The sequence below is a fragment of the Hoplias malabaricus genome, chromosome X2 (assembly GCF_029633855.1).
Source record: "Hoplias malabaricus isolate fHopMal1 chromosome X2, fHopMal1.hap1, whole genome shotgun sequence".
Lineage (NCBI taxonomy): Eukaryota > Metazoa > Chordata > Actinopteri > Characiformes > Erythrinidae > Hoplias > Hoplias malabaricus.
In genome coordinates this window covers 20861004-20886020 of record NC_089819.1, presented here as the reverse complement: position 1 = coordinate 20886020, position 25017 = coordinate 20861004, and the positions used below count along the sequence as shown (strand labels likewise).

The following is a 25017-nucleotide window of genomic DNA, read 5'->3' as shown; positions in this document are numbered from 1 at the left end:
TAGAGCATTAATAATTAATTTAAGCATGCTAACGACATGAATACATATATTTTATTTGTTAGCTTCCTGCTTTTATAAAATTCTAGCGATGTTTTCCACTCTGCTTGAATTCTCAAATTTCTTTACAAAGCCCCAGTGTTTGCAAATGGGTAAAAAAACTGTGTCTCTGTCTGGTATGCTAATCTTTCCTTCTCTCTGCTAACGGCAGAAAAAAAGCATCTGGAAGTCTTTAGACAACAAAGAGACCTCCAAACATTGAAAAGCATGAACTGAGATGAGGATATTGCTCTATTTATGCTCCATAGATGAGTAATATTGACTTATTTTTGCTCTAGATTGAACTGACTCTAAAATGGGGAGAGTGCTAATTTGAAAGTTTGCATGAAAGTAAACAGAGACCAAGTTCTAAACAACTCAAAACGGAACAACTCAAGTAAAAAATTTGTTTCTTTGGTAATTTAAACAGTGAATACAAATTTACAGACAAGTTAAACCTCAGCCACGTGCATCCATCCATCCATTATCTGTAACTGCTTATCCAATTTAGGGTCGCGGGGGGTCCAGAGCCTACCTGGAATCATCGGGCGCAAGGCGGGAATACACCCTGGAGGGGACGCCAGTCCTTCACAGGGCCAGCCACGTACAATTAACAGTAATTTTTTTCCCCAAACATACTGTTCCATTGTAAATGACAGAGCTTCTGAACAGAAACAAATAAGAGAACCGTGTTTCCCCAAAATTGTAGACGTTGCCTGTGCGTCCCTTGTAAACATTCCTGATCATAACCTACAGAAGTGCCTCGAAAAAAATCATCTGGTTTAAAGACTATAACCATCCCATTTCAAATGACTTATTTTCAAGCTGGAAGTGGGAATGGTGTGGCTCTTTAAGGACAGAATGCTGACTGGTAAAAAGTTGGTAAAAAGTAATAGGAGAAAATGTTAAGGAAATGTCTAACCACTGCTGATTCATTGATACGGTAAATATTGGTGAGTGACACTGATTAATTCTGATAGCCCCACAGGCAGCAACAGCTAAATCTCCAGCTGGAAGATCTGGTACCACTAAGGTGATGTTTTTAATCTGGTTTCATTAGATCTTACCCAGCAGATCATGACTATCCGTGGCTGTCCTGACTCGGTCACGCCAACCCTGCAGAGGCCATACATGGGTTTGGCGGCATGAAACTTCTCTACCAATTCTGACAAGCCTCCAGCTAGAAATAAGAGAGAGAGAGAGAGAGAGAGAGAGAGAGAGAGAGAGAGAGAGAGAGAGAGAAAGGAAAAGAGAGAGAAAGGAAAAGAGAGAGAGAGAGAGGGAGAGAGAGAGAGAGAGAGAGAAAGACAGAGAGAAAGAGAGAGAGAGAGAGAGAGAAAGAGAGAGAAAGAGAGAGAGAAAAAGAGAGAGAGAAAGGAAAAGAGAAAGATAGCAAGAGAGAAAGAGAGAGAGAGAGAGAGAAAGAGAGAAAGGAAAAGAGAAAAAGAGAGAGAGAGAAAGGAAAAGAGAGAAAGAGAGAGAGAGAAAGAGAGTGAGAGAGAGAGAGAGAGAAAGAGAGAAAGGAAAAGAGAAAAAGAGAGAGAGAGAAAGGAAAAGAGAGAAAGAGAGAGAGAGAAAGAGAGGGAGGGAATGGTTAGTGATTAGAGCCATTTTGACTGCAAATAACATTTTTATACACAGAGAGCATGCTTTTTATATATAACTGGTGATCTTACCTCCAGAATCTGAGAGTTTCAGGTTGTTGGTGACACCATCATATGTAAATAATGCCCTGGAGAGAGAAGGAAAACAAATCAACCAATTAAACCAGTTATAAATATTTTATAAATTGTCTGATTAAATTTCACATTAATACTAAAGCGTTTGAAAAACTTATATTATACAGAAAACTTAACAGAACAAGGTTTCTAATTCATGTTTTACAGCCATTATACTGACACCCAGTGGCCTGGCTGCACTAAATGAGATATATAAAGCAAGGCCACCCTCATGTAGGGGAGCCCCTCTGTGGAGCATAATGTGGTTTATACAGGGACATTTTCAGAAATGCTGATGTCTTACAGTTTGCCTGTCTCTGGGTGAAATGCAAATAGCTCTTCTCTCTATATATAGTGAAGTACATAAGTCATTAAACTACAATGGACATGCAGCTAGCACTAAATTTCAGTTTCCCATACGTATATCATGACTTGTGTAGTGCACTTCATAGGGAGTATGGAGTGATTTGGATTAAAGCTCTGTGTTTCTCTCATACTTTGTGGTGTTTTGATGTCTCTTTTAAATAGATACTACTGCCCCCGACTGGACTGACATGATAATGCAGCTGCATTCGTATTCGTCTGGACGGAGATTTTTTTTTTTTTCAAAAACGGAAAAGAGGAAAATCTAAATTTTTAAAAAAATAAACAGATTTGTGTGGACGTGTTTTCAGTGGAATAAACTATTACCAACAAAACAACGCTGATGATGGCCTTAGAAACTGTTAATATCAACAAGAACTTCAGTCTGGTAAGCATCACTGACTCTCCATGAAATAATGGTCCAGTAAGCATAACTAATGCCCCATCCTCACTAACGTCAGCCCCCTGGAATGTAGTGAGTGGGCAGGCAGCTGTGAACACCATATGCTTCTACATACACACACACACCCCACACTATCCTCAAAGTTTCTGACTGTTCCACACATTTGGGATTTAATCATGCATACCTAAGGTTAACCCCAACAAAACATCCATATCCCACAAAGTTATGGATAACTCAAATGTTCTCCTAGTATTCAGACGATTTTTCTTCTTTTAATAACCAGACATAATGGTACATAAAAAGCTATTGCTGTTGTTTTTACCTAAATTACACACTCTTATATATTTTTATATGTGTACAGTGTGGCATTCAGTGTCAGAACCCACACAAGGACATCTGCTTGACATTTCTTACAGGGTCCTAATCACAGAAAGACACTGAGCGTCACTTATGTAATAATTCAACTGTAAATACGGTTTGTCACCTTATTCAATGTTGTGTCTAATTAAAAGAAATCACTCCTTTACAAGATCAGAGGTCCACCACCATATTTCCCAACGACCAGATCCCCTTCTGTTTGTTGCTTAAAAATTTCTGGCAACCCTTCTATTAATTAGCTGTGAGCTGAAGGCATCAAATTGCAGTTTTTGAAGACCTCGGGATCTCCTGTAACATTCTGATTATACTATCCTCAGTGCATTTGGGGACTAAATGTACTCACATCCCCTTCCAGGAATCCTTCTGTTTGATCCTTCTTAATTATTGCCCTGGAGTGGAGACGGTTACATTCAACCATGGAGCTATTTTTGTAACCCGTGCCGGATTTATGAAAGGCCTACAACTTTTTGTCTCCTTACATTTGTGGATCCTCTGATCTTGTCAATGTTGATGAATGAGTCCGAGTGTCACCTTGCATTCATACCCCAGTGAAACAGGAACTCAAGAGGGGCAAGTCATAATACAATATATATACAATTTTAATTCTATTAACAACCTGCTGCAACAAAAACAAGACAGAAATCAGATATAACAGAAGATATGGCCAGCTTCAGATTATAAAGTACAGTGGCACTCTCGGCCAAACCGCCTTGGTTTACTCCCCATAGCTTATATATGTGTTTCTTTGGGCAGTAGGTAGTAGTTAATGGGACCAAGCTTGTAAATCTCTTTTCGGTGCCTTTTTTTTGTTGGTTTCATGGCAGCGTTCTCACCGCTGCTGTCTGGCACTGAAGGAGAGCAAAGATTAAATACATCGAACATAAATTAATCATTCTGTTTGGGGATATAGCACTTTAGTAAATTGAAACACCAAGAAAATACTTGAACGGAAAGAAAAATTGCACCATTGCATCAATAGCCGTTTCTTACATTTAGTCCCAATTTAGTCCCAATTAATGCCTTTTATAAATGTATCAGCACTGTTAGATAATAATAAATAAAGTATAATAACAGCACAGGAAAATACAGTAGATATAATAATTATTAATAACAAATGCTAGGCTAGTCCCAGAAAAACTAATTAAACAGGGCCCTAACTGGAGGAGTGTGTCATATTTCATTTGGAATACATAATGAATGAACTAGACACGAGCATATCGTCATTGTTTTCCTATTGTCCACTAAGCCTGTGATCAGTGGACGCCTTCCAAACTATGACCCTTGCCTTTGACACAATGCCCAGACACAAACAAAACCAAAAGCCTTTAACACCACTCCTCTGACCACACACACACACAGCTTGTTGTCTGTTCCGTAAAGCACAGCAAAAAGAGCCACTGATCAGTTGGCAATTAGGCTGCAGTTACATCATTGTTCTAGATCCTTCCACCATAGACAAATGGGAAGATAATAAGTATATTAGGTTTCTGGTCGTGTGTGAAGCAGGTGGTATTTGGGAAATTGTAGCTTTTTTATCTTCTTATCTAGTCTTATCTTGGGCTGGGGACAGTTAAACAAGGACATAGTGTTGTCGATGTGACATTCCTTAAATCTGAATGCGAGTATGTGAGTAAGCTGTTTTTAGATGTGGCGCTTCACATCTAAAAACAACATTGTTGAAAATTTGACTTGAAAAACAACTCCTAAACAATGAGACCTTTGTTCTAATTACATTGAAATACGACATTCTGTAGTCAGTGTCACACCCAAAATAGTGAATCTACAGGGGTTGGACAATGAAACTGAATCACCTGGTTTTAGACCACAGTAATTTATTAGTATGGTGTAGGGCCTCCTTTTGCGGCCAATACAGCGTCAACTCGTCTTGGGAATGACATATACAAGTCCTGCACAGTGGTCGGAGGGATTTTAAGCCATTCTTCTTGCAGGATAGTGGCCAGGTCTCTACGTGATGCTGGTGGAGGAAAACGTTTCCTGACTCGCTCCTCCAAAACACCCCAAAGTGTCTCAATAATATTTAGATCTGGTGACTGTGCAGGCCATGGGAGATGTTCCACTTCACTTTCATGTTCATCAAACCAATCTTTCACCAGTCTTGCTTTGTGTATTGGTGCATTGTCGTCCTGATACACGGCACCGCCTTCAGGACACAATGTTTGAACCATTGGATGCACATGGTCTTACTGGTGCAATGTGCAATTAATGAAGATTGGACACCAGGCTGCTCCAATTTAGCCATGAAACCTCCCACACTACAATGACAGGTGTTTCAGCTTCATTGTCTAATGAAATTGTGTTGTTCAGAACTCTAAATACAAATAATGCTGCGTCTATGGAGTCATCGATATTTAAAGCTCTAGAATTCAACTTTCAAGGATACAAAGAAATCCCGTAAGACTAATGTTAAGGCAGTGACAACAGTATATAGCTATTACAACATGCACCATGCATTAAAACTAAGCAGAGGCTAGCTTTAATCTTTATGGGTGTTTATGTAAATCCTTTGTGAGTCTTACTCACATGACGGCAGAGGTCAGTGAAGTTTTAAATGCCATGAATCACAATCAATCCTGAAGAGAATGTCACGCTTGATATAGTAATATTAGCTGAGATGTAATTCATGCTAGGCTCTAACACGTGGCATGTGAACACCAGCTAATTGCTCTTTAATCCTTGGTAAATCTGGACCTCATTCTAGGCATGCTGTTCTAACTAACAGTGTGCCTTTGGGGGCTGCAGTGGTTCATCCAGGGGTCAGGCCAAAAGAGCCATGTTGTGATTAATGTACACTGACTAAGGCAACAGTACACATTTCTCTGACTGTTCTCCATGTCACGGTTCATTACTAAATTCACCAAAGTCTTTTGTTGCAGGGACCACACACATCCACAGACAGTGACGCTGCAAAGAAATACGTGCAAACATCAGCACGCTCACTGCTCTTATGCTTCTAAGGTGAACGTATTTTCTCAGAGATCATGCCTATGACTTTATCAAGGTTATGCATAGCTAATTTGAATGCACAGATAAAAGTCACATACATTCCTTTCAGGACCTTACAAACCCACTACAGCACAAAGCACTTTGAACTTAACCATCATCAGTGACACATGCAGAGGACATTCAATATCACTGAGATGAATCATCAAACATTGGTGCCTGACTTTCTTAAAGTTCTCATGGCTGATTGCCATCAAATCTTCACAGGCGTGATTCAGCGTATGATATAAAGCCTTCCCAGAAGGGTTACTGCATCAAAGGAAAGGACAAATAAAAAAAAAGGCTCACAATCCTCATCACAGCTTCCGGGATCATATATTGTTTGCCAGTCATCTCCTGATACCCACTTGCTTTCTGTTTATGATGTGGATTCAGTCACATTGTGGAAATGCAGTATGTTCTTCCGTGATGGTGGGATCTGGGATTGAGGACTGATGTTCTTTACATGTCCAAGTAAGTGCAACACAAACCTGAAGTCTGATCTAGAGCAAAAGAGTGATATTCAGAGATGCACGATATGAGACATATGGGATGCTGGTGATAGCTGATGTCATGTGCATATCTGTTTATTCAGAAACATAACATCTGGAAGATCACTGGCACCAGTATTACTGAGAAATGGAAGCAGTAAAAAAAGCACAATAACCAAGCATCATATCTGTCCAATGTTCAATTTTAAAGCAAACATCCACTAATACTGATAACACTGTCATTGTGCACCCCTGGTGACTTCAGAAGTTATAACTGAATGACTGAATGATGATGTTCATCCCAAAAACATCTATAATGGGGACCCTGAAATTTGCAGAGGAGTTTTTCTCCACCCTTTGCTTCACCAGGGGAGCGAGCTGCTGAGGATCAGATACAGCTGTGCAGGCCTGCTGAGGCCGGGCGTTTCCATGTCATTACCTCATCAGAGTTAAAGCTGGAAGACATTGTATAGAATGAACACACACACACACTGCACAGAGCTGACAGATGCTTGAGGGCCAGGATTAAATTTCTCTGGAGTCTGGGAGCCTGGAAGGTTGAGTGGAGCACTGAGAGAGCGAAGGGTGGACAGAGATGGAGCAGAAAGCATCAGCTGAAAGGAATGACCTGCCGTATACATGCGTTTGTGCATGCATGTGTTATTAATATCTGCATGATGAAGATGTGCATTTGCCTTTACTGAAGACCATCTGAATCCACTGTGCCTTGTGCTCATGTGGTGTCTACAGTGTCTTTTTCATGGTTTTAGTCTCTATGCACCATGTGGAACACTCTACAACTCTCTGTCATTCTATTTGACTTTTATAATTCAGTTGCAACAAGCTAAAAAGCATCATGGAACTTGTTTCTCTCTCTCTCTCTCTCTCTCTCTCTCTCTCTCTCTCTCTCTCTCTCTCTCCCTCCCCCCGCCTCTCTCTCTCTCTCTCACTCTCTCTCTCTCTCTCCCTCTCTCTGTCTCCCTCTCTCTGTCTCCCTCTCCCTCTCTCTCTTTCTCCCCCCCCTCTCTCTGTCTCCCTCTCTCTCTCTCTCTCTCTGTCTCCCTCTCTCTCTCTTTCTGCCCCCCCTCTCTCTCTGTCTCCCTCTCTCTCTCTTTCTGCCCCCCCCTCTCTCTGTCTCCCTCTCCCTCTCTCTCTGTCTCCCTCTCCCTCTCTCTCTCTTTCTCCCCCCCCCCTCTCTCTCTCTCTCTCTCGTCACATTTATCATAAGTGCTTACCTAGAGATATATTTTGTTTTGTTGTCTTTAATTATTTTATGATGTTGTTGTTAACACATATAATCACTGTCTTAATGGTTTGTATCTCCAAAATTATAGTATTAATCTCATGTTAGTTTCTGTGTATTCTTCATTTACATTAAGACTAAAAGAAGCTGAAAGAAAAACAGCGAAGTGATTATTTTTTTTCAGCTGCTCGTCAGTAGGAAACCTGGAGGTGGTGGAGCTCTAGATCGGACGGCATATGGGGCAGGAGATGGAGGTCGTCTGGCCGAACAGTGGCCCACACCTCCTCTCTTCACACATGCACACACAGCTTTCCTGTGTGGTGGGCTTGATGAGAAAAACACAGAAGCTCCTGTTTCGCAGGAGCCTCCCCCAAGCCGTCCAGCTATGAGCTCACACAGAAAAGCCAGGGAGAAAAAAGAGGAACACATGCAGGCCATAAGCAAATGAGAGAGAGAAAGCAGCAGCCGACAGGAAGCGGGGTAACCAAGTAGAGGGAAGACAAAAATGTAATGAAGAGGACAATGTGGGAGCTTAATGACTGGTTTTATGATTTGTGGCATGGTGTAAATCTTTGTTGTGGAGGGTGCATTCAATTTGAAAAGACCATTAAACCGTACAATTAAAGGGGTATTTTCGCAAAAAACAAAAAAATAAAAACGCCACCCGCCCCCACAAGCACAAATGTAGCTAATCACTCAGAGCACTAATTCTGCCCAAGGACGGCTTATTTTAGCTACAATGCTAATGTAGCTAAGATGTCTTGGAAGAATATACCGTTCAAAATAGCACTGTGAAAAAACACATGCTGAAGTCATTGTACTGTTGCTTCAAGTTGTTAATTAGCCTTAAATAGTCTTATGTTGTTTTGACTTTAAAACGTTTCAAGACACTGTAATCTAAGAAAATGGTACCTCGCGTTGCTAAATTTTGAAGCTAGCATATTGTAATTTTTGCAGCAAATTATTATAACAAGTATTTACATTCAATTATACACGTGTGTATCGTATACTGCAGGAAATATGATACACAGAGTAAGCCAGTGATTTTCTAATGCATTCTACTCCAAATGATACGTGTCCTGCATCAAGATGTTTTCTTCCTTGCTTAAGTCTGTCCTCTTAGAACTGTTCGTAAAATCTTGCATGAAATAGTATACTACCATCATTGATATGTGATAATCTTGTTTTATCACACTCCCACATCAGCAGGGACAACAAGCATGGTTCGAACCTTATCTGAACATTTTTTAAGGCACTTCAAAAGCAATAAACAGGATGAAACAGAGGATATTGTGTTATATGGTCGAATGATTGGATATTGGAACATCTGATGTGTTCTGAAATCAAAAGTATTTGATTGTGACCTCATGTGCACCAGTCAAACACATTCTCCACATGAAAGAACAATATTCTTTATTGGAAATTACAGCAAATGACCAGTCAAACAATTGTCTACCTGACTTGATCTAAACATCCCGTGGATCATGAAGAAGACACTGACAGCAGACGTGACTGATCCCTTTCTCTAGATATAATGACGTGATAAATTACTGCACACGAGCCAAAATGTATCCTCCTTGGCATCCGATGTCTCAACACTGATCATAACGAGACATCGCTCAAGACACATTGCCGTCCATTCCTTGTTTAATGAGGTTGGCTACAAAGCAAGACTAAAAGGTTATGTTGTATTCCTCTTCGCCCAGAGCCCCCCTCCGGTCATCTTTCAGCATCAGCCTCTGGATCCTGTCTCAGAGCAGTTGTAAATTAGCGTCCGCTTGCCATGGTGCTGACCTGGGGCTCTGGCTGCTATTTATAGGAGTCTATCCCAACACACAACTCAGAGACATAGCATTCTGCACCACTCATTTCCTCTTTTCCTGACCATTAGGCCAAAAATGGGCAAAACAGTCACCCCCCTCCACTGTAGGCTTGTTTTTCACACAAGCTCCTTGTGTCTCTGGTAGACTAGGTTGTTTTACTGAATGTTTTTTTTTTTTTTTTTTTTTTTTGCATAAAAGCACATTACCACACTTCCAGAAATCATCCAACTCATCCTGGACATCAACACTGTGCGGTGCAGAAAGCTGGAAAACAGCTGCCTCAAATACTCTGAATCAAATTCTGCTGATTCAGCACCTGTCATAAAAAAGAAAGGAAGGGTTTGCCCCCGCTTAGACCAACATGTAGAGAGGAAACATGGGTATTTCGCCAGGTAGCTTTTAAAACTGTCCAGGCATGAAGCATGAGTCTAGACTCTTGAGGAAGGTTTACCCAAGCACCTGAAATATCTCACAGCTCAAGAAAACAAATTCTTTAACACCCCATGGTTTTGACAGAGCTGTCTCAGCGTCTTGATTTTTGCCATATTTCTTTGTGGCTCATTGTGTCCTTTCTTGACCAGACATGAGCGTTAAAAGCAGTGCCCAGTTTTGACAACACTGCAGGTCAATGGGGTAAGATCATTAGGAGATGAAAGGGGGCAGTGACTGGAAGTGTTTATAAGAAAGCTGTTCCTAGTCCATTAAGGCAAATTATATGAGCTTAGTTGGGACCTGGGAACAGGGTGTGGGGCATGGCCTTGTTTTAACCAAATCCAGCCTAGTACCCTGCAGAACAAGGTTCATAATCCCTAACAGGCACAACACTGCCTTTAATAATGAGGCAAAAGTGCAGAAAAAAAGAAGCTGCTAAAGCTTGCAACAGTATGTTTGCGAGATATAGTCCCTGCCTAGGGCATGTCTCTATAGTAATTCCAATAACTGCTAATAACACTGCATCGCACACTGAACCCAAGATTATGGTGCAATCATGTCAGAGTGAATGAGAGTGCTATTCTTCTTGCCTAATATGGTATACAGCATGCCAATCCTTGAACCAACAAATAAAAGCATTACAGATGGAGTGTTCTCCAAAAACATCTCCTTTTCTGAGAAACAAGACCTCCTGAAGTATGGGGATCATAATAGCCTTTGCATGGTTGGGTGAAATCCCTTGACTTGAGCTTCGCTTCTGGCTACGTCCCCAGGAAGGCTGGCAGGACTGTCCTCCTTCCCAACTTTGTTCATGGAGCTCAGCTTCACGGCAGAGACAGGACTTTCTAATAACCTTAGCAGAGGCTGCTAAACAATTATGAGCGCATTGCCATCTGGCTCAGTAACCTTGTCCTGCCGAATGCAGCATGCCAAGTGCTATTCATTTGGGTGTATGCAGGCTTGGAGAAAAAGAAGTGAGCCTCTACAATTCACTAAATTACTTCCACAGCCAAGAAGAATGAAATAGCACTCAAACCCTCTGACCTACGTCTAATGAAGAGGTATAAAACACAACACAGGATCCGCCTTTGCCGTTCCTATCAACTTTATTGTACCTAAGACTTGCTGGTCATGGCAAACTTGGTGGTCCAGTCTGGTTTTTACAGTTAATCTTCACATCTATATGGCTATACTGGCCTAAATTTGTCTGTCCTTGTAGGGGAGACATCTCCCCTGGGTGGCAATTGTGTTAAAATAGCAGCTATTTGAAGAGCATAAAAGAAAAGAATGGGGTCCGAGGCTTCCTGTGAGGGGGGTTTCTGCTGGATCACAAAAGACAAAGAGTACCCTGACAGAGGAGATGTAATGGGAGCAAGCTGCAAGATTGGGAACAGAGAAGAGAGGCTGGGTGTGGGAGACTGGAACAAGGAACCAGCAAGATGAGTTGATGACATGCAAAGAGTGTGACAGTGGCAAAACAAATGGGCAAAGAGGGAAAAAAAAGGAAGGAAATGGGACAAGGAACATCAAGACCGGCAAAAAAAGGAGGGGGTCAGTAGGTCCAGCCCTCGACAATCAAACCAGACCAAGTCAGAAGGAAAGCTCAAGAGATGGGGAGGGAAATGGAGCTGGAATTTGGTATGAAGGGATGAAAAGTTTGAGCCAAGCCAAATAAGCTTAATATAACAGACAGGAAGCGAGATGAGAAATGAGCTGGAGATGAGGAATTAATGCAGTCCACTGAAGGACCAACAGCATGCACCTCAAAGACATGAACCTCAAACTGTCCGTTTCTGTAACACCCAAAAGTGAATAAATAAAATGAAGTGATGTAACCAAACAGGGCAAAGTCACAAATCTAACAGTTCCAGCCCTTCAGCTTTGAGAGCCAATGATTGAGAAACCATATCAACAATGACAAATCGATCCTTTGTGTTATGCCAAAACACAAGGCAGAGTGGCAAAGGTGTGGAAGCAGACTGTAGTTTAAACTCGTTTACACACTTAGTGTTCTGTTACAGCGAGAAGAACAAGACCTGAGCTATGTGACGAAAGGAGAGGAAGTCTACAGTTACATATATTGATTAAAGTCTGCATAGTGTCACAACACACAATGAAACCTGAAACGCTAATGTGTAACCTGCCTATCACATGTAACACAATACGTTCATAGTTGTTTGAGCCAGAAAGTGTTACACTAAAGTTTTTGAGTAATATTTCTGTAAAACAGAAACACCACTTTATTTTTGGGTCAACAAGCCAAGTTCAAAAGGCTAGTTTACTTAAGGGTGGGCTATATTGACAATATGAGGACAATGTAGGAGTATGTTCTTCCTCTGAGACACATGATATCAGCCACCACCTTCTTCTCCCACCATCACTAATATAATCTCACTTAAACACACTAGGGTTAGGGTTAGGAGAGTGCCAGCCGCCCAGGTCTGTCACACCAGCTGACAGACGTCAGTACTGGCTGACATCGCACTGTGTGATGAGGGGAAGGTGCCTTATATCGTCTCCATTTATCTTGTTACTATTTCTTCTTCTTTAAATTCTTTAAAATTCTTGAGGTAGTAATGTCCCCAGAATATTTTCAGGACACAAAACACAGATAACAGATTGCTGATCTATGGTAAGAAAATGGTTAGAGCTGAGTTTTTAGGGAGGTAATCAAAATGAGTTACATGGTTTCAGTCACATGAACCAACAGAAAAATATGGGGCATTGTAGAGGTGAAGTATAACACTATTGGTGCTTTTCCACCACATGGGTCTGGCTCTACACGGATCGGCATGCTTAAAGCTTGTCACTTTTCCACTGGCCGGGCTCCCTCAAAAAACAGAGATAGTGACATTACAAAATCCCACCTCTAGGAATTGCTGGCGTTAAAAACCACAACAACAACGGCGGTAAGTTAGGCGCTGTTTACTCATCATATATTGGCGTGTTGTTTTTGTTTTTGGACTGAACATGGCTCCATGCCCCAATTCTCACAGATCAGTTTTACTTGTTGCACGTTTGGCCTTCACTGGAAATTTTCGTCGGCCATCAGCCCAAGGAGCTTATAAACCTCTTCAAAACACCTTGAGGTAAAGTTACAAGCTGCCGCTTTGATAAAAATAAATGTGAAAGCTGCTGTAATTTAAGAGATTTAGCTAGAGACTGTTTGTGCTCTTTGATTTGGATGAGCTCTGCATTTCGTGGTGAGATACATCGCTCTGGCCAATCAGTGCTCTGCAAGGTTTACAGGTCACCATTTAGTACCTACTTGGCTCGGCTGGAACCCGTAGCATTCTGGGACTGAAAATTTACCCGGTTACGGGGACCTGGTACCAGATTTGGCCAGTGGAAAAGCAAAAGAGCTGTGCTGTGTTGAGCAGAGTCATGTAGGTTCCATGCAGTGGAAAAGCAGCATATGTCTGATCAGAGTTATTGTTCTAATTACCTGTCCAAACCATAATTTCTGGCTTGTTGTTTTATGGTTATTATCTACTTAAGTGAGATTTCTTCAACTATCTTTAAACCCCTTTTAACTTTGAATCCCAACTCCCTGCTGAAAGAGTGAGACACTTATTTCTCCAATTAAAAAAGCTGCAAGGAACTACCATAATTACCGTTCTTTTCAAGCAGTTTCTCCTTGCAAAGGCCAGAGAGTTACAAAGCAACCATTTACTCAGAACCTCCCCCAGCTTGCTCTCTCTAAACAGACGGTGATGAGAGTTTGAGCCCCCAAGCCATCAGTTTTCTGTTGCTCCACAGACTTCCTTCATCATTGTGTAGAAAGAGTGGGTGCCTCCACTATGGCAACGAAAACTACAGCCATTGATTTAAGGCTAGCGTCTATTCTTAATTACAATTTCTAAAGTGCAATGTAAACAAGACAAACCCTGTAAGCTTCAACAGCCTGAATGCGCGGAGATGAATGCTCAACAGGTCAAGAGCCTTAAAGCATCGCAAAGTGTAGCTGTACAAATATGTGCAGCCAGTAAGAGTTCCCGATGGAAAGGCCCTGAAAATATGGTTCCCCTGACTTGCTTCAACATTTGCCGATAAGTCTGGGGCCTTCAATGTTATACACTCTGTGGATTATGACGGACTGGGTGGCTACTGGGCCTCTCCAAGGGAAGACTCCTCCAGGACCACTCTGGCATTTCCTGTAGAAAATGTCCCACATAACTCCCACAACACAGACGCCACTCATCTACACACAATCTGATACATTAAACATATTCGTGTACATTCTGGTCTCTCAACTGTATTACATATTGCATACTAAGAATTGGGTATGTCTCTCCTTTCCTCACAATCATGCAGAGGCTAATACAGTATTCAATCCATAAAACCTCACTCAGATGACTGTTGTGGTACAATAGCAGTAGGCAAGTAGACACAGCTTCATCAAATGCTAAAGCTAACTGTAGGCTTCCATTACTAATTCCATTACTAAGTACATCATACATCTTCCTTTTTTTTTGGCAGCTCACACCCCGTTGGTCCTTTGCAATCTGTCTGTTCAAACTGGCACAGGTTTGTTTTATAGGCCTGTCCTGACCTAAACTAACCTAACCCCCCATTTATTCAGGCTTAGGAACAGCACTGTGAGTGTACGGGCACCTCCAGTGGCTGAGACACCTCACACACTCACATATGGGTAATTGGACTTAGCAGATCGATGTATCATGCAACATTTTGGAACATGTTTGACACATGGTCAATAAACCTAACCCCTCACAGACAGTGACCTGAGGGGTGGATCGAACACAGGACCTCGAGACCCTGGAGGTGGGTGGCAGCTATACTACCTGCACTGCCACAGCGCCATCTAAGCTTCAGAAGATAATTAATGCTGCAAATTTCTGACACCAAACATAACTTGGTAGATTAACCCCTTATGTGTTAAAAGAAATATTGTGTGAATTAATTTTGTTGCCAAGTAATCGCCTTAAACCCAGGCTTTGCCCAACATTTCTTTTGCTTTATCATCAGGGTACACATATATCCTCATGCTTAGGCTTTCTATGTGATTCTTCTTTTTGTAAACTTGCATTTTACCTGATCCCTGTATGTTATAAAAAAACAAAATCACTTATAGGTATGTAGTATTTTGTTACCTATCATTACCACCTGGCTTATTATTTTACAAACTGAACAAGAACTCACTTGTTTTCATTCCTTCACTTTTTTCCCATCTAAATCATTGTTACACAAGCATTTTCTGAATCACACAGCTCAAGACATCAGCCACACCCTGGGGTCAAAGTAGGACAGACACATCTGTGCATTACGAAACAAAATACCTTAAATCGTTTACCTGATGGGCCATATGTTAAGATTACATTCCCATTTCCAGTGGATTCTCAAGCCAAGACTAGAGCAAGTGGGAGATGATCTCATGAAAAGCATATAATTAATATCTCAGTAATTATTATCTCTTAAACATAGAGGAACAATAAACTGCAGGAATTTAACAGCTCTGTTGGCCTATGTTCAAGGACCACTCCAATGGAGCTAAAAAAAAAATCAAAACAAGGCAAGGGCTTCCAAGTTTCAGCAGGTCTGAGATACTTATCCCCATCAATCATCTCATCACCTCTGACAACAACCACCCTAATGTTTAGGGATATTCATTTATGTTTTCACCAAAGGCTTTCCAGAGACACTTGCATGTTTGGGCAGCTTAACAAGACTTTAAGATTAAGGTCCATCTGGCCGGTCATTAACCCCTCCTCTGATGATGTATGAGCTTGATCATTACTTTCACTAATAAGCAGCGGCCTGTTGTAAGTGCTGTTTTTCCAACTTAGAGTTAAAATATTTAAGAGCAGACATTAAATGGCCAAAAATTAGTGAAGTCAGGTTCTGATGCTGGTTGATTAGTTATAGATCCCAAACAATCCAGCTCTCCCAAAAGGTAATGGATCGTACTCCAACACTCTAAAGACCACAGTGAAATTTTCAGACACTTGTCTTTGCTGGTTTATTTCACTTTTGTTAAAATAAACTGTCCGTTTTACTTCTTGTTGGAACATTTTTAATGCTTCTATAAGGGTCTGAATTTAGGTCTGAAACACAGCAGGCTTGGTGCCAAATCCCCCTCAGTCCTGTGGAGCTAAAACACTGAGGTCAGTTTGCAGTAGGTCAATGGATGCTGGGTGACCCCTCAGCGTCCCTGTGTGTGCTAAAGAATGCAAACTGTTTGTTGTTACAATCTTTCATCGGCTCGTCTCATGTCTGTGATGATTAAAGAGTTCAGTTCTCAACAGAGCCAGACTGCAGTTTGCTAAACACACACAACACAACAGACTTTCAAAGAGTGGCCTCAGCTGCTCCTCAGCCACAACTAGTAAACCATACTGACCCTCCTAGCAGGTCCCAGGAGATACTGACCATCCAGATTTTGGGGAGACCTTGCTTTGAAAACTAGTTCCTAAAAAACTAGCATGTAATCTTGGTTTTGTGTTAGAGTGGGAATAATTTCAATAACATGTCAGCACTCAAAACTCTCAGCCGAATAAACCACATTTAAAAGATGAGTTTGTCACCAAATGTAGTTGATTGGCCTAGACATGTTTGGCGTTTAAATTTTATTTCTTAAGTTTAGAGCTAGAGCTAAGATGCTATTGTTGCTAACAAACATTGGAAGTTAGTCACCCCAGCAGCCTTTGTGAATGCATGTCCACAAACACCCATCAACTGACTCAGACGGAATACAGGTCTTAAATAAAGCAGAACATACAAACTCAGTGTGAGCTATAAATCAAAAATAAACCTTCACAGTGTAGTTGAAAAATGAGACATTATGAATTAGCTAGATACATATTTTTTTAGCACCATTTACGTAAGTTAATGTTGTGAATAGGTTCTAATTTTAACTTAAATGTCTAAATAAGATCAGTGTGTGCAGGTTTACCATTTTAGCAAGTATATATTAAGGCTATTTGGGTTACTTTTGATTGTTGGTGTTTGTTAGCAATGTTAGCAAAGCATTAGAATTACAGACACAAAAAACATATACCATCGTTTTTTGATAAATTATTAAATTATATATGTGTCTGAAAGTGCTTTTTGTTCTGATGAAATGGAAGAACACTGGATTCAATCACTTAAACAAAGCTGCTTCTAATTTCACAAGAAACTGAACAGTGACCACTGTGGCCACTCTGAGGGGCCAGTTCAAAGCAGGAGAGAGGAAATCTGCAAACAGCATGTAGTCTGCTCACAACAGCCTGAGAGGCGGATATCAGCGGCGTGGCCCTTTACAGATCACAAACACATACGGATCTGTTTGGGGTGAGGGGGCTGGATTTTGTTCATGGGACACAAACAACCTGACCTCTAAAGGTATGTCATCCATCTGGTCATTCAACAATGTGTGACCAACTCTAATGTGCACGTGTTTTCTATGGCAGCATGTGGAAATAATGTAAAAAAGAAGAAATCATTATGTTTGCTTGACACTTAAATTTCCAGACGGAGTTAAAACTATGAACATTTCTAGCCCATAAGAGATGTGTTGGTCTTCCTGATACAAAAGAGGCCTTTGAAGAAAACAATTCCATTTAATTCTCATTTAAATAAACCATGGTGGGACAGCAAAGTAACATAACAAAGCTGTCCTCCACCTGGCAGATGTGTGTTCTGTTCCATGCTCTGGCAATGACCATAATTCATTAGACACACCTCCTTACACTACATTCACCCATCTGTAACACAGTTCAAATTGCATGACACTCCAGATAAAAGTCCAAAGTGCCATAAATTTCAATAAAAATGAAACCGATTGAAGAATGGCATCATAAACTTGTACCCCTCATTCAGAAGAAGTGAAAGATATTGTCATGTTAACTAAATTCACTAAACATCCCAACAACAGACATCCCTTAGCCAGAAGAGTCCAGGCCATCTGTGGAGCACGTTGTGGCTGAGTATACAACACACTGTATTGTCTATGACTCACGCCTCTGTTCATGCAGCTCGTGGAACTGAGTGTAGGAGTCTTAAAGGAGTTTTTCCACCTAAAATGAGGCAAGTCAGTTCCCAGCTATTAAAGGAATTCATTGGTAAATGACCAACAAGGAAAACTGTAGCACAGTAAACAGCTGACAAGAGTGTAATAACACCTACTAATGCTCATTTTATATACACATTATACATATATATATATATTATATATATAAACATATACATATATATATATATATATATATATATATATATATATATATGTGCAAATGTTACAAAATTAATAATTGTATGTCTGTTAAAAAAAAAACATAATGAAGGCTCTTGAGTTTCTGCATGAAAAATGATATGTGACAATCCGACTTTTTAAATGAACTGTGGCAGATTCTCCAAGACGCTCAGTAAAACTAACATGTAATATCATTATAAAACTGTACAAACTTTACCTAGGACTAATATTAAATAAAAGAAAAAGCAAATGGTCGTCACATATAACACTGACTTTCTTTCGTTTATTAATGTTTACTGCACATTGTTGTCTTTTTCTTTCAATAAATAATCCATCCATCCATTATCTGTAACCCTTATCCAGTTCAGGGTCGCAGTGGGTCCAGAGCCTACCTGGAATCATTGGGCGCAAGGCGGGAATACACCCTGGAGGGGGCGCCAGTCCTTCACAGGGCAACACGCTCTCACACATTCACACCTACGGACACTTTTGAGTCTCAATAAAAAATGATTTCCATTATTTTATAAGTCATCTTTACTTTCCAATATTTGCACGTGCCAAATACTCTGCACAGAGTTGCAACTAATTTTTCATTATATATTTATTTTATTTTGATAACTCTGTTCATGTACAAATGGGATTTTAAAAATGGAACCAAAAAGGATTTTGCAAATGATCAGTTCTGAGAATCCGCCAATGACCCTATTAGCACATTTAAATGTATATAATTATTTTGTATAAATGGTGCATAAGTCTAAATTTATTGTTGGCTTACCAAAAAGCATGACTGATTTATATCCCTTTTCATGTGTTTTCTTGTTAAAAATGATTAACATATCAGTTAAATACAACAGCACTAAAAGATCACGAAAAGAGCAGATTAGATTGCAGCCAGACAACCAGGAAGAAATAACCACAGTAAATATATAACTTCAGAAAGCATTCATAAAATGTTCATCTATTCAGGCTTGAACACCATCCATTCATCTACTGGACCTGCTTCCTCATGGTCAGGGTTGTGGGGGTCCTGAGCTTTCCCAGAATCATTGGGCCAAAGGCAGGAACACTGTTAAATAATCCAATAAAATCTATTAAAACACACTCAACTAGTAACTCAGTAATGATCTACCACCTTGTGTTTATGGATTAGACAAAGTAAGGGTCAAACCCAGACCCCAAGGCCCTAGATCTGTGCAGATGTGACAATACCTGTCGCACCACATTGCCCCACGCAAGAATACCATGCTTCAACAATAAGAGTCTATGGGCAAGACTCTTAACTCTACATTAGCCTCCCTCTGTAACACGAATAACATTATTATTTGTTTTGGATAAGAGTATGTGGCAAATGCCCTAAAACTAAATGTAACCTTTAAATTCTTCTTTTATGGTTCAATAAAACAAAAGGAGCCACAACACAACAAAACTTCCTCTGGTATACGTGCAATCGCTCCACAAGTTTTCATAATCATCTTTGGCAGCTTCGCTGTTTTTTCTGCAGGCCTAGTCATCATGGGCTGTGATGGGAAGAGTGAGAACTCACACCCAAGATAACACTCAGAATCCTGAGTCACTCTGTAGCTGGGCCAGGTTCAGCTCCCTTGTCTGAGTTGGGATGGCAAAGTTGGCGACACATACACACAGCTGCTGAACCCAACTGTCTGACACACCCCATCCGCTGAGTGATGTCACCAGAGTGTGGAAAAAAGTATAGACCACCACATGTTAATTTGTCCCTCCCAATAATTTTGCAAAGCCATCTGGCATACCTCAGTGTAGCTGTTCAAGAACAACAGACCTCACAAGTGTGGCTTCACAAGTGTGTAATTAAGTGCGCACTGACTTCCACTTTACCACACAGGTAGAAGATCACCAACAAAGCTAAGGAAATGCCTTCTTTGGTAAACATGGCTTCAGCTAAGTGGTTTTGTCCATTTCCATTCACTTACACTTATAGAATTGTTATAAATGTTGCTAGTAAGGGTTGAGCGATAAGTCGGCTGGCTGTTAAAACTGTGGACACACTTGCTAGCATGCTAGTTAATGTAATGTAAAGCTGTTGCTTCACTTTCAACTGCCTCTTGTTAGGGATTATCAAAACAGGTCAACCATTCCACACAGTCATCCAAGTACAGCATCCAACACTCTCATCCCACCCATACTTGAAACCAGCACTAGAAGTACACTGACCATCAGTGAGGTGGGGGCACACAGTGAACACACAGACAGTGACCTAAGGTGAGGATGAATCCTGGACCCCCAAGCCCAAGAGCTGTGAGGCAGAGACCATCACCATCACACCACACTGCAACCCTGGTAATGTAATGATAAGAAGGGTACTCACAAGCAGCATGTTTTCATACAGTGCAATAACACCTTCAATCCTTCTGTGAAGGATAAAGACTGGATTTGAGAACATTTCTTTGAGGACTGGATGGAATTCAGCCACAAGAACATGAAGAAAAAAAAACAATTCAAGCAACACTAGGTATGATTTGTAGTTTTAAATTACAGCTTCAAATCATTGTGATGCAATAGGGAGAACAGAGCTTCTGTGATTACTACTCTGGGCTCAGCACTGCAGAAACAGCACTATGTAAGTTTTGGAGAAGGGCAGGATACCATACCCCCTTCCCCCCTTCCCTTTATTTCTGGACAGTCCTGTATAAGTGAATTACAACTGTTGGGGGAGCCCAGGAGTAATAATACCAAATCGTACCTAGTGTTTCTTTAAATAGCCTGTCATTTACAGAAATACCTGAAGCCACTGCAAATGTGGAATTTATATTTTAAACACTTCAGTTTCTAATGTTCTGTTCTGAGAATTGATAATTACATCAGTCAGAAAATACCCTGCTTTAATAGACCTATGGTAATCTTTTAAAGCTGTTGACCAGGTAATGTACCTATACTACCTATACTACCCGGACTGCGGGTAAGGGAATGCGGCCACATCCCTGCTTGTGCAGGCATCAGTGGCTGGAAACAAAGGGCAGTTGTGAAGGAGTCGTCAGAAACAGTTGAAAGGTCTAGTTATAGGTTGTGGATAAGGAGAGCACAAATTACTTGGGGAAATGCACTGTAGAGGTGGTATTGTGGTTGTTGGTGATGTAGCACGTAAAGTTCACATGGAACTGATGGCATTGAGCATTAACGGTGCCAGTGGGGCTAGGTACAGCCTTAGTCTTCAGTGAGGCCAGTGTGGATTTACGGTTGTTGATGGTAAAGGGTAAGGTAGGCCTGTAAAGCTGGATTGGAGGGGGGTGGATCTGGGATGCCTGACTTCACTAAGGGAAGGCCAGTGTGGATTTACGGTTGTTGATGGTAAAGGGTAAGGTAGGAGTGTAAAGCTGGCTTTGAGGGGGTGGATCTGGGACGTCAGACTTCACTGTTGAGCCTTCTGGAGGTGTTGTGGGCTTAATTCAGTGAAACACCAACGAGAGGAGGTGCCTACATGATGACCCCTGTGAAGAGCTAGTGATGTAGTGGGTGGCTTAGGTACTCATGGGCTGGGCTCAATGAGGATCCGTACTTGTTAAGAACAGCTGGATGCTGATCGGATCATAAAGTACCACAGCAATCTTAGAGTTGAGGTGTAAGCTTCAACAGAAATGTTGTGGCTACAGGCAGGAAGACAGTGGGGTGGGCCCTATGTGAAGCTCTAATGGATTTGGCATAGGATATTTTACATCTTATCTTGTGTATGACTATAATCTATCATAATCATAGCTTCTTAAAGTGGGTATGGGTTAAAAACATTCAGGACGGCATGGTAGTGCAAGACGTAGTGCCGCTGTCACAAAGCTACAAGGACCTGAGGTTGTGGGTTTGAGCCCTGATCCATGTGACCCTCTGATTGGTGTCTTCTCACTGTGTCCATGTGGGTTTCCAACCAAGTACGAGAATGTGTATTTTTGTACTTGTCGAAACCGACACTGATTCTTACTTAGAATTAAGAATTTTGTTTCATTAAATACTTTACTGAAAATTTCTGGAACTGTCCATTTTTATTTAGCATTTTCCCACATTAGACCAATAAAAAAATTTAATTTCCCTCTGGGATCAATAATGTATCTATCTATCTATAAATTAGTAACATGAGCTGCAATAAACTGTTGATATGCATTTGCACAGTGTTGTGCATCTTTAGTAAGAGAGTTTCCATTAATGCGATAATGACTGGGGAGTTCTGCACTTGGGAGTGTTTGTTTATATGCAGCGTTTATTTAAAAGCAGTAGCCTGATCCATGGCGTTGGATCCAACTCAAAATTTACAAGTGGAGAAAATAAACCACGTCAGGCAACGAACAGTGCTCTCGCAAACAGGAAAACATTTCCCAGGAGGAATATACACTTTGAGTGAAGAAAAATCAACCTTGTTCAAGGACGGTTAAAAGAGTGCTTGGGTTACCTTCACTGATTGTGAAATAATTCCAGATCGCCGACATTTTGAGTTGTCTACTCATTAGCACAGCAACGAACGCTAGGCACAAGGTATCGGATATTGGTATCGTAACCTTGTTTGTGATTACGAGTACGAGTTAAAGAACACAGTATCAGGCAAATACCAGACACTAGTATACGTATTCATGCATCTCTAGTCAGGAACTATATTTCTAGGTTTGCCTACGTTTATAAAGAAATGTATTCACTTTTGTTATAGTTATGCTGTTGTTTACATAACTGGGATAGAGTGAAGTGCCTAAATAGCACACTTCTAATGGCTACCCAGCTTTCATTTGACAGGATGACAGGATACGTAACCAAACCTTTGCAAATATTCTCAGAAGTCATGCATTTTTACTTTAATCAAGTTAATTGTTATGTACTGAACTGGAAGTAAAGTATAAGTAAAAATTCCTCATAGTTTAATATGTGGAGCCGCACTTCCCATGACAAGCACTGATCAGTCAATGAGTGTTTCCTTGAAATGAAGGCAATCCCTCAGGATCCTCAGTGTATGTTTTCATTAGAGGAAACTCAAGAAGGCTACTCCTTAATCATGCATTAGCCTATGCTCAAACGTCAATCTGGCAGATAAGAGGGCAAAACACCTGAGCCAGACTGAAACTGATCCCTGCTATTTTCCTGGGTTTCAATGAGTCATCAAAGAAGACTCCAATGACCCACCTTGTGAGGGGGAGCTAAGGAGAAGTGAAGTTCTTGTAATGAACAGAGAGATACAATGAAAAATACCATCTTTCACTACCTCTACAGTACGGTTTTCGATGTCAGCTGCATTTTTGGCATCTCATGATCCAAATTTAGAAATCACCAGTCCACAAAGTTTTCAGTCATTCCAGTCTTCATTTCCTTTTCTCCACAACACCTTCTTGACAGTTCCACACCTTTTCCAGACCCAGTGTGTTTTCTTCTCACAGTGGAAAGATGAAGAGAAATATTTGATTTCAATTCTGCAGCAAGTGTGGCTTGATTTTCTCTTCTCCCTCAAATACGTTTTAAGTATTATCAGATAACCTGATTTTAGTGACCTACCAGATCTTGGTTGTTAGGAGTGCCATTTTGTTCATCATTCATTCAAACAGCTTCATAATGATCAGGGTTATAGTGGGTCTGGAGTCTATCCGTATTCAATGGATGCAAGGCAAGAGCACACTCAGGACAGGGCATGAGGCAAATTGAGGGATGAACCCATGACCCCAGAACCCAAGGACCCTAAAGCTGTGGCACCACCATTCTTCCCAGTCTTTTATTAATCTTTTAACCATTTTCTCTTATATTACTTTGATTTTCCCCTTCCTCTTGTGAGAAGATTATCTGATACAGTCTCCTCAGAACTATTTCCATTCAACGTTTTCAAAACATATGCAAATGAAATAAGTGTTAAGCTGCTTAGGCGTCTATGTGTAGTTCTTTGCATTAGTTTCTGTAATACTGCAGTGTTCTGTAAGAATAATGAAGGCCAATAATGTGATAAAAATAAACAGCATATTGTGCATTATTGTGCAGAGGCCATTACAATCTCACGCTAAGTTTCCAAAGGTGGAAAAGTTTGGGGGTTGGGGACAACAAGTCTTTGTGTGATGCCAGATTTGTGAAGTGTGAGTTTCAAAAGTGCAACGACTGAGTCATGAGTTTGGCTACTGACGATGACCTCCTACAGTTGGAAGGAAAAGAATTTCACCATGTAGTAAACCACGATATTCACAAAACGTGAACGATCTGTGCACTGAGAAAAACGGGACTGGCTGGAACTTTATCAGCAACTGAAGATATGAGCTTGTATTGGATGAACTGATAAGGCCATGATGTATTATCTCATCAAGACCTATTCAGACTACAAACACAGTGGGATGACCTCATGTAAGAATGTTTTTATCTCTCTTTCAAGCTTTGACACTGATTGTATCAGCACTGATTGGCTTTTGTAAGTGTGCCATTTCGAAAGACCTTGAAACTAACACCTACACAAAACAAAACAGCTGCTACGAAGAAAAAAATGGAAGGCTTGCCAATGTTCCCAGTTTGAAAACATCAGATAATTGGACACATCCATCCTCCACCAGATGCTGCGAAGGCCTTGCTGTATCCAGAACATACTGTTGTGTTAAACAACTGCAAAAAGAAAAACATTATACCATTCAAAACCCTCTGAAACTAACAACAGCTAAAGAAGAGAATAGAGTTGTGCAGATCTGTGGTTTTGCATTAACACCACATTAATGAGGAATTTTGAGTCTGGCAGGACACAGGTGAAGAAAAAAAAATGATTCTCAACATCTGACACCAGGCAAAGCACATAATGCTTCTGATCTTTCTCACAGTGACGTCAGAAATTTCACTGAGGAATGCAATAATCAAAGGTGAACTTTCAGCCCAAATTTAGTCCTGGCAGCTTTTTTGGATTGGAGAAAAAAGGAGATAATAAGCTGGGAGCCCTATCAACCAGCAGAAGATTAATGCTACTATTCACAAGCT

At 40.7% G+C, this 25017-nt stretch overlaps 1 protein-coding gene across 1 annotated transcript in view; it reads right to left on the bottom strand.

The window, feature by feature from the left end:
* Positions 1–25017, bottom strand: part of LOC136677363 (drebrin-like) — a 53587-nt gene that overhangs the window by 22112 nt on the left and 6458 nt on the right. Inside the window, exons 2-3 of the mRNA XM_066654888.1 lie at positions 1713–1768; positions 1104–1216 (exon numbers count right to left, since the gene is read on the bottom strand). Of these exons, the coding sequence (XP_066510985.1) occupies positions 1104–1216; positions 1713–1768 (169 nt within the window). The remainder of the gene's footprint in view (positions 1–1103; positions 1217–1712; positions 1769–25017) is intronic.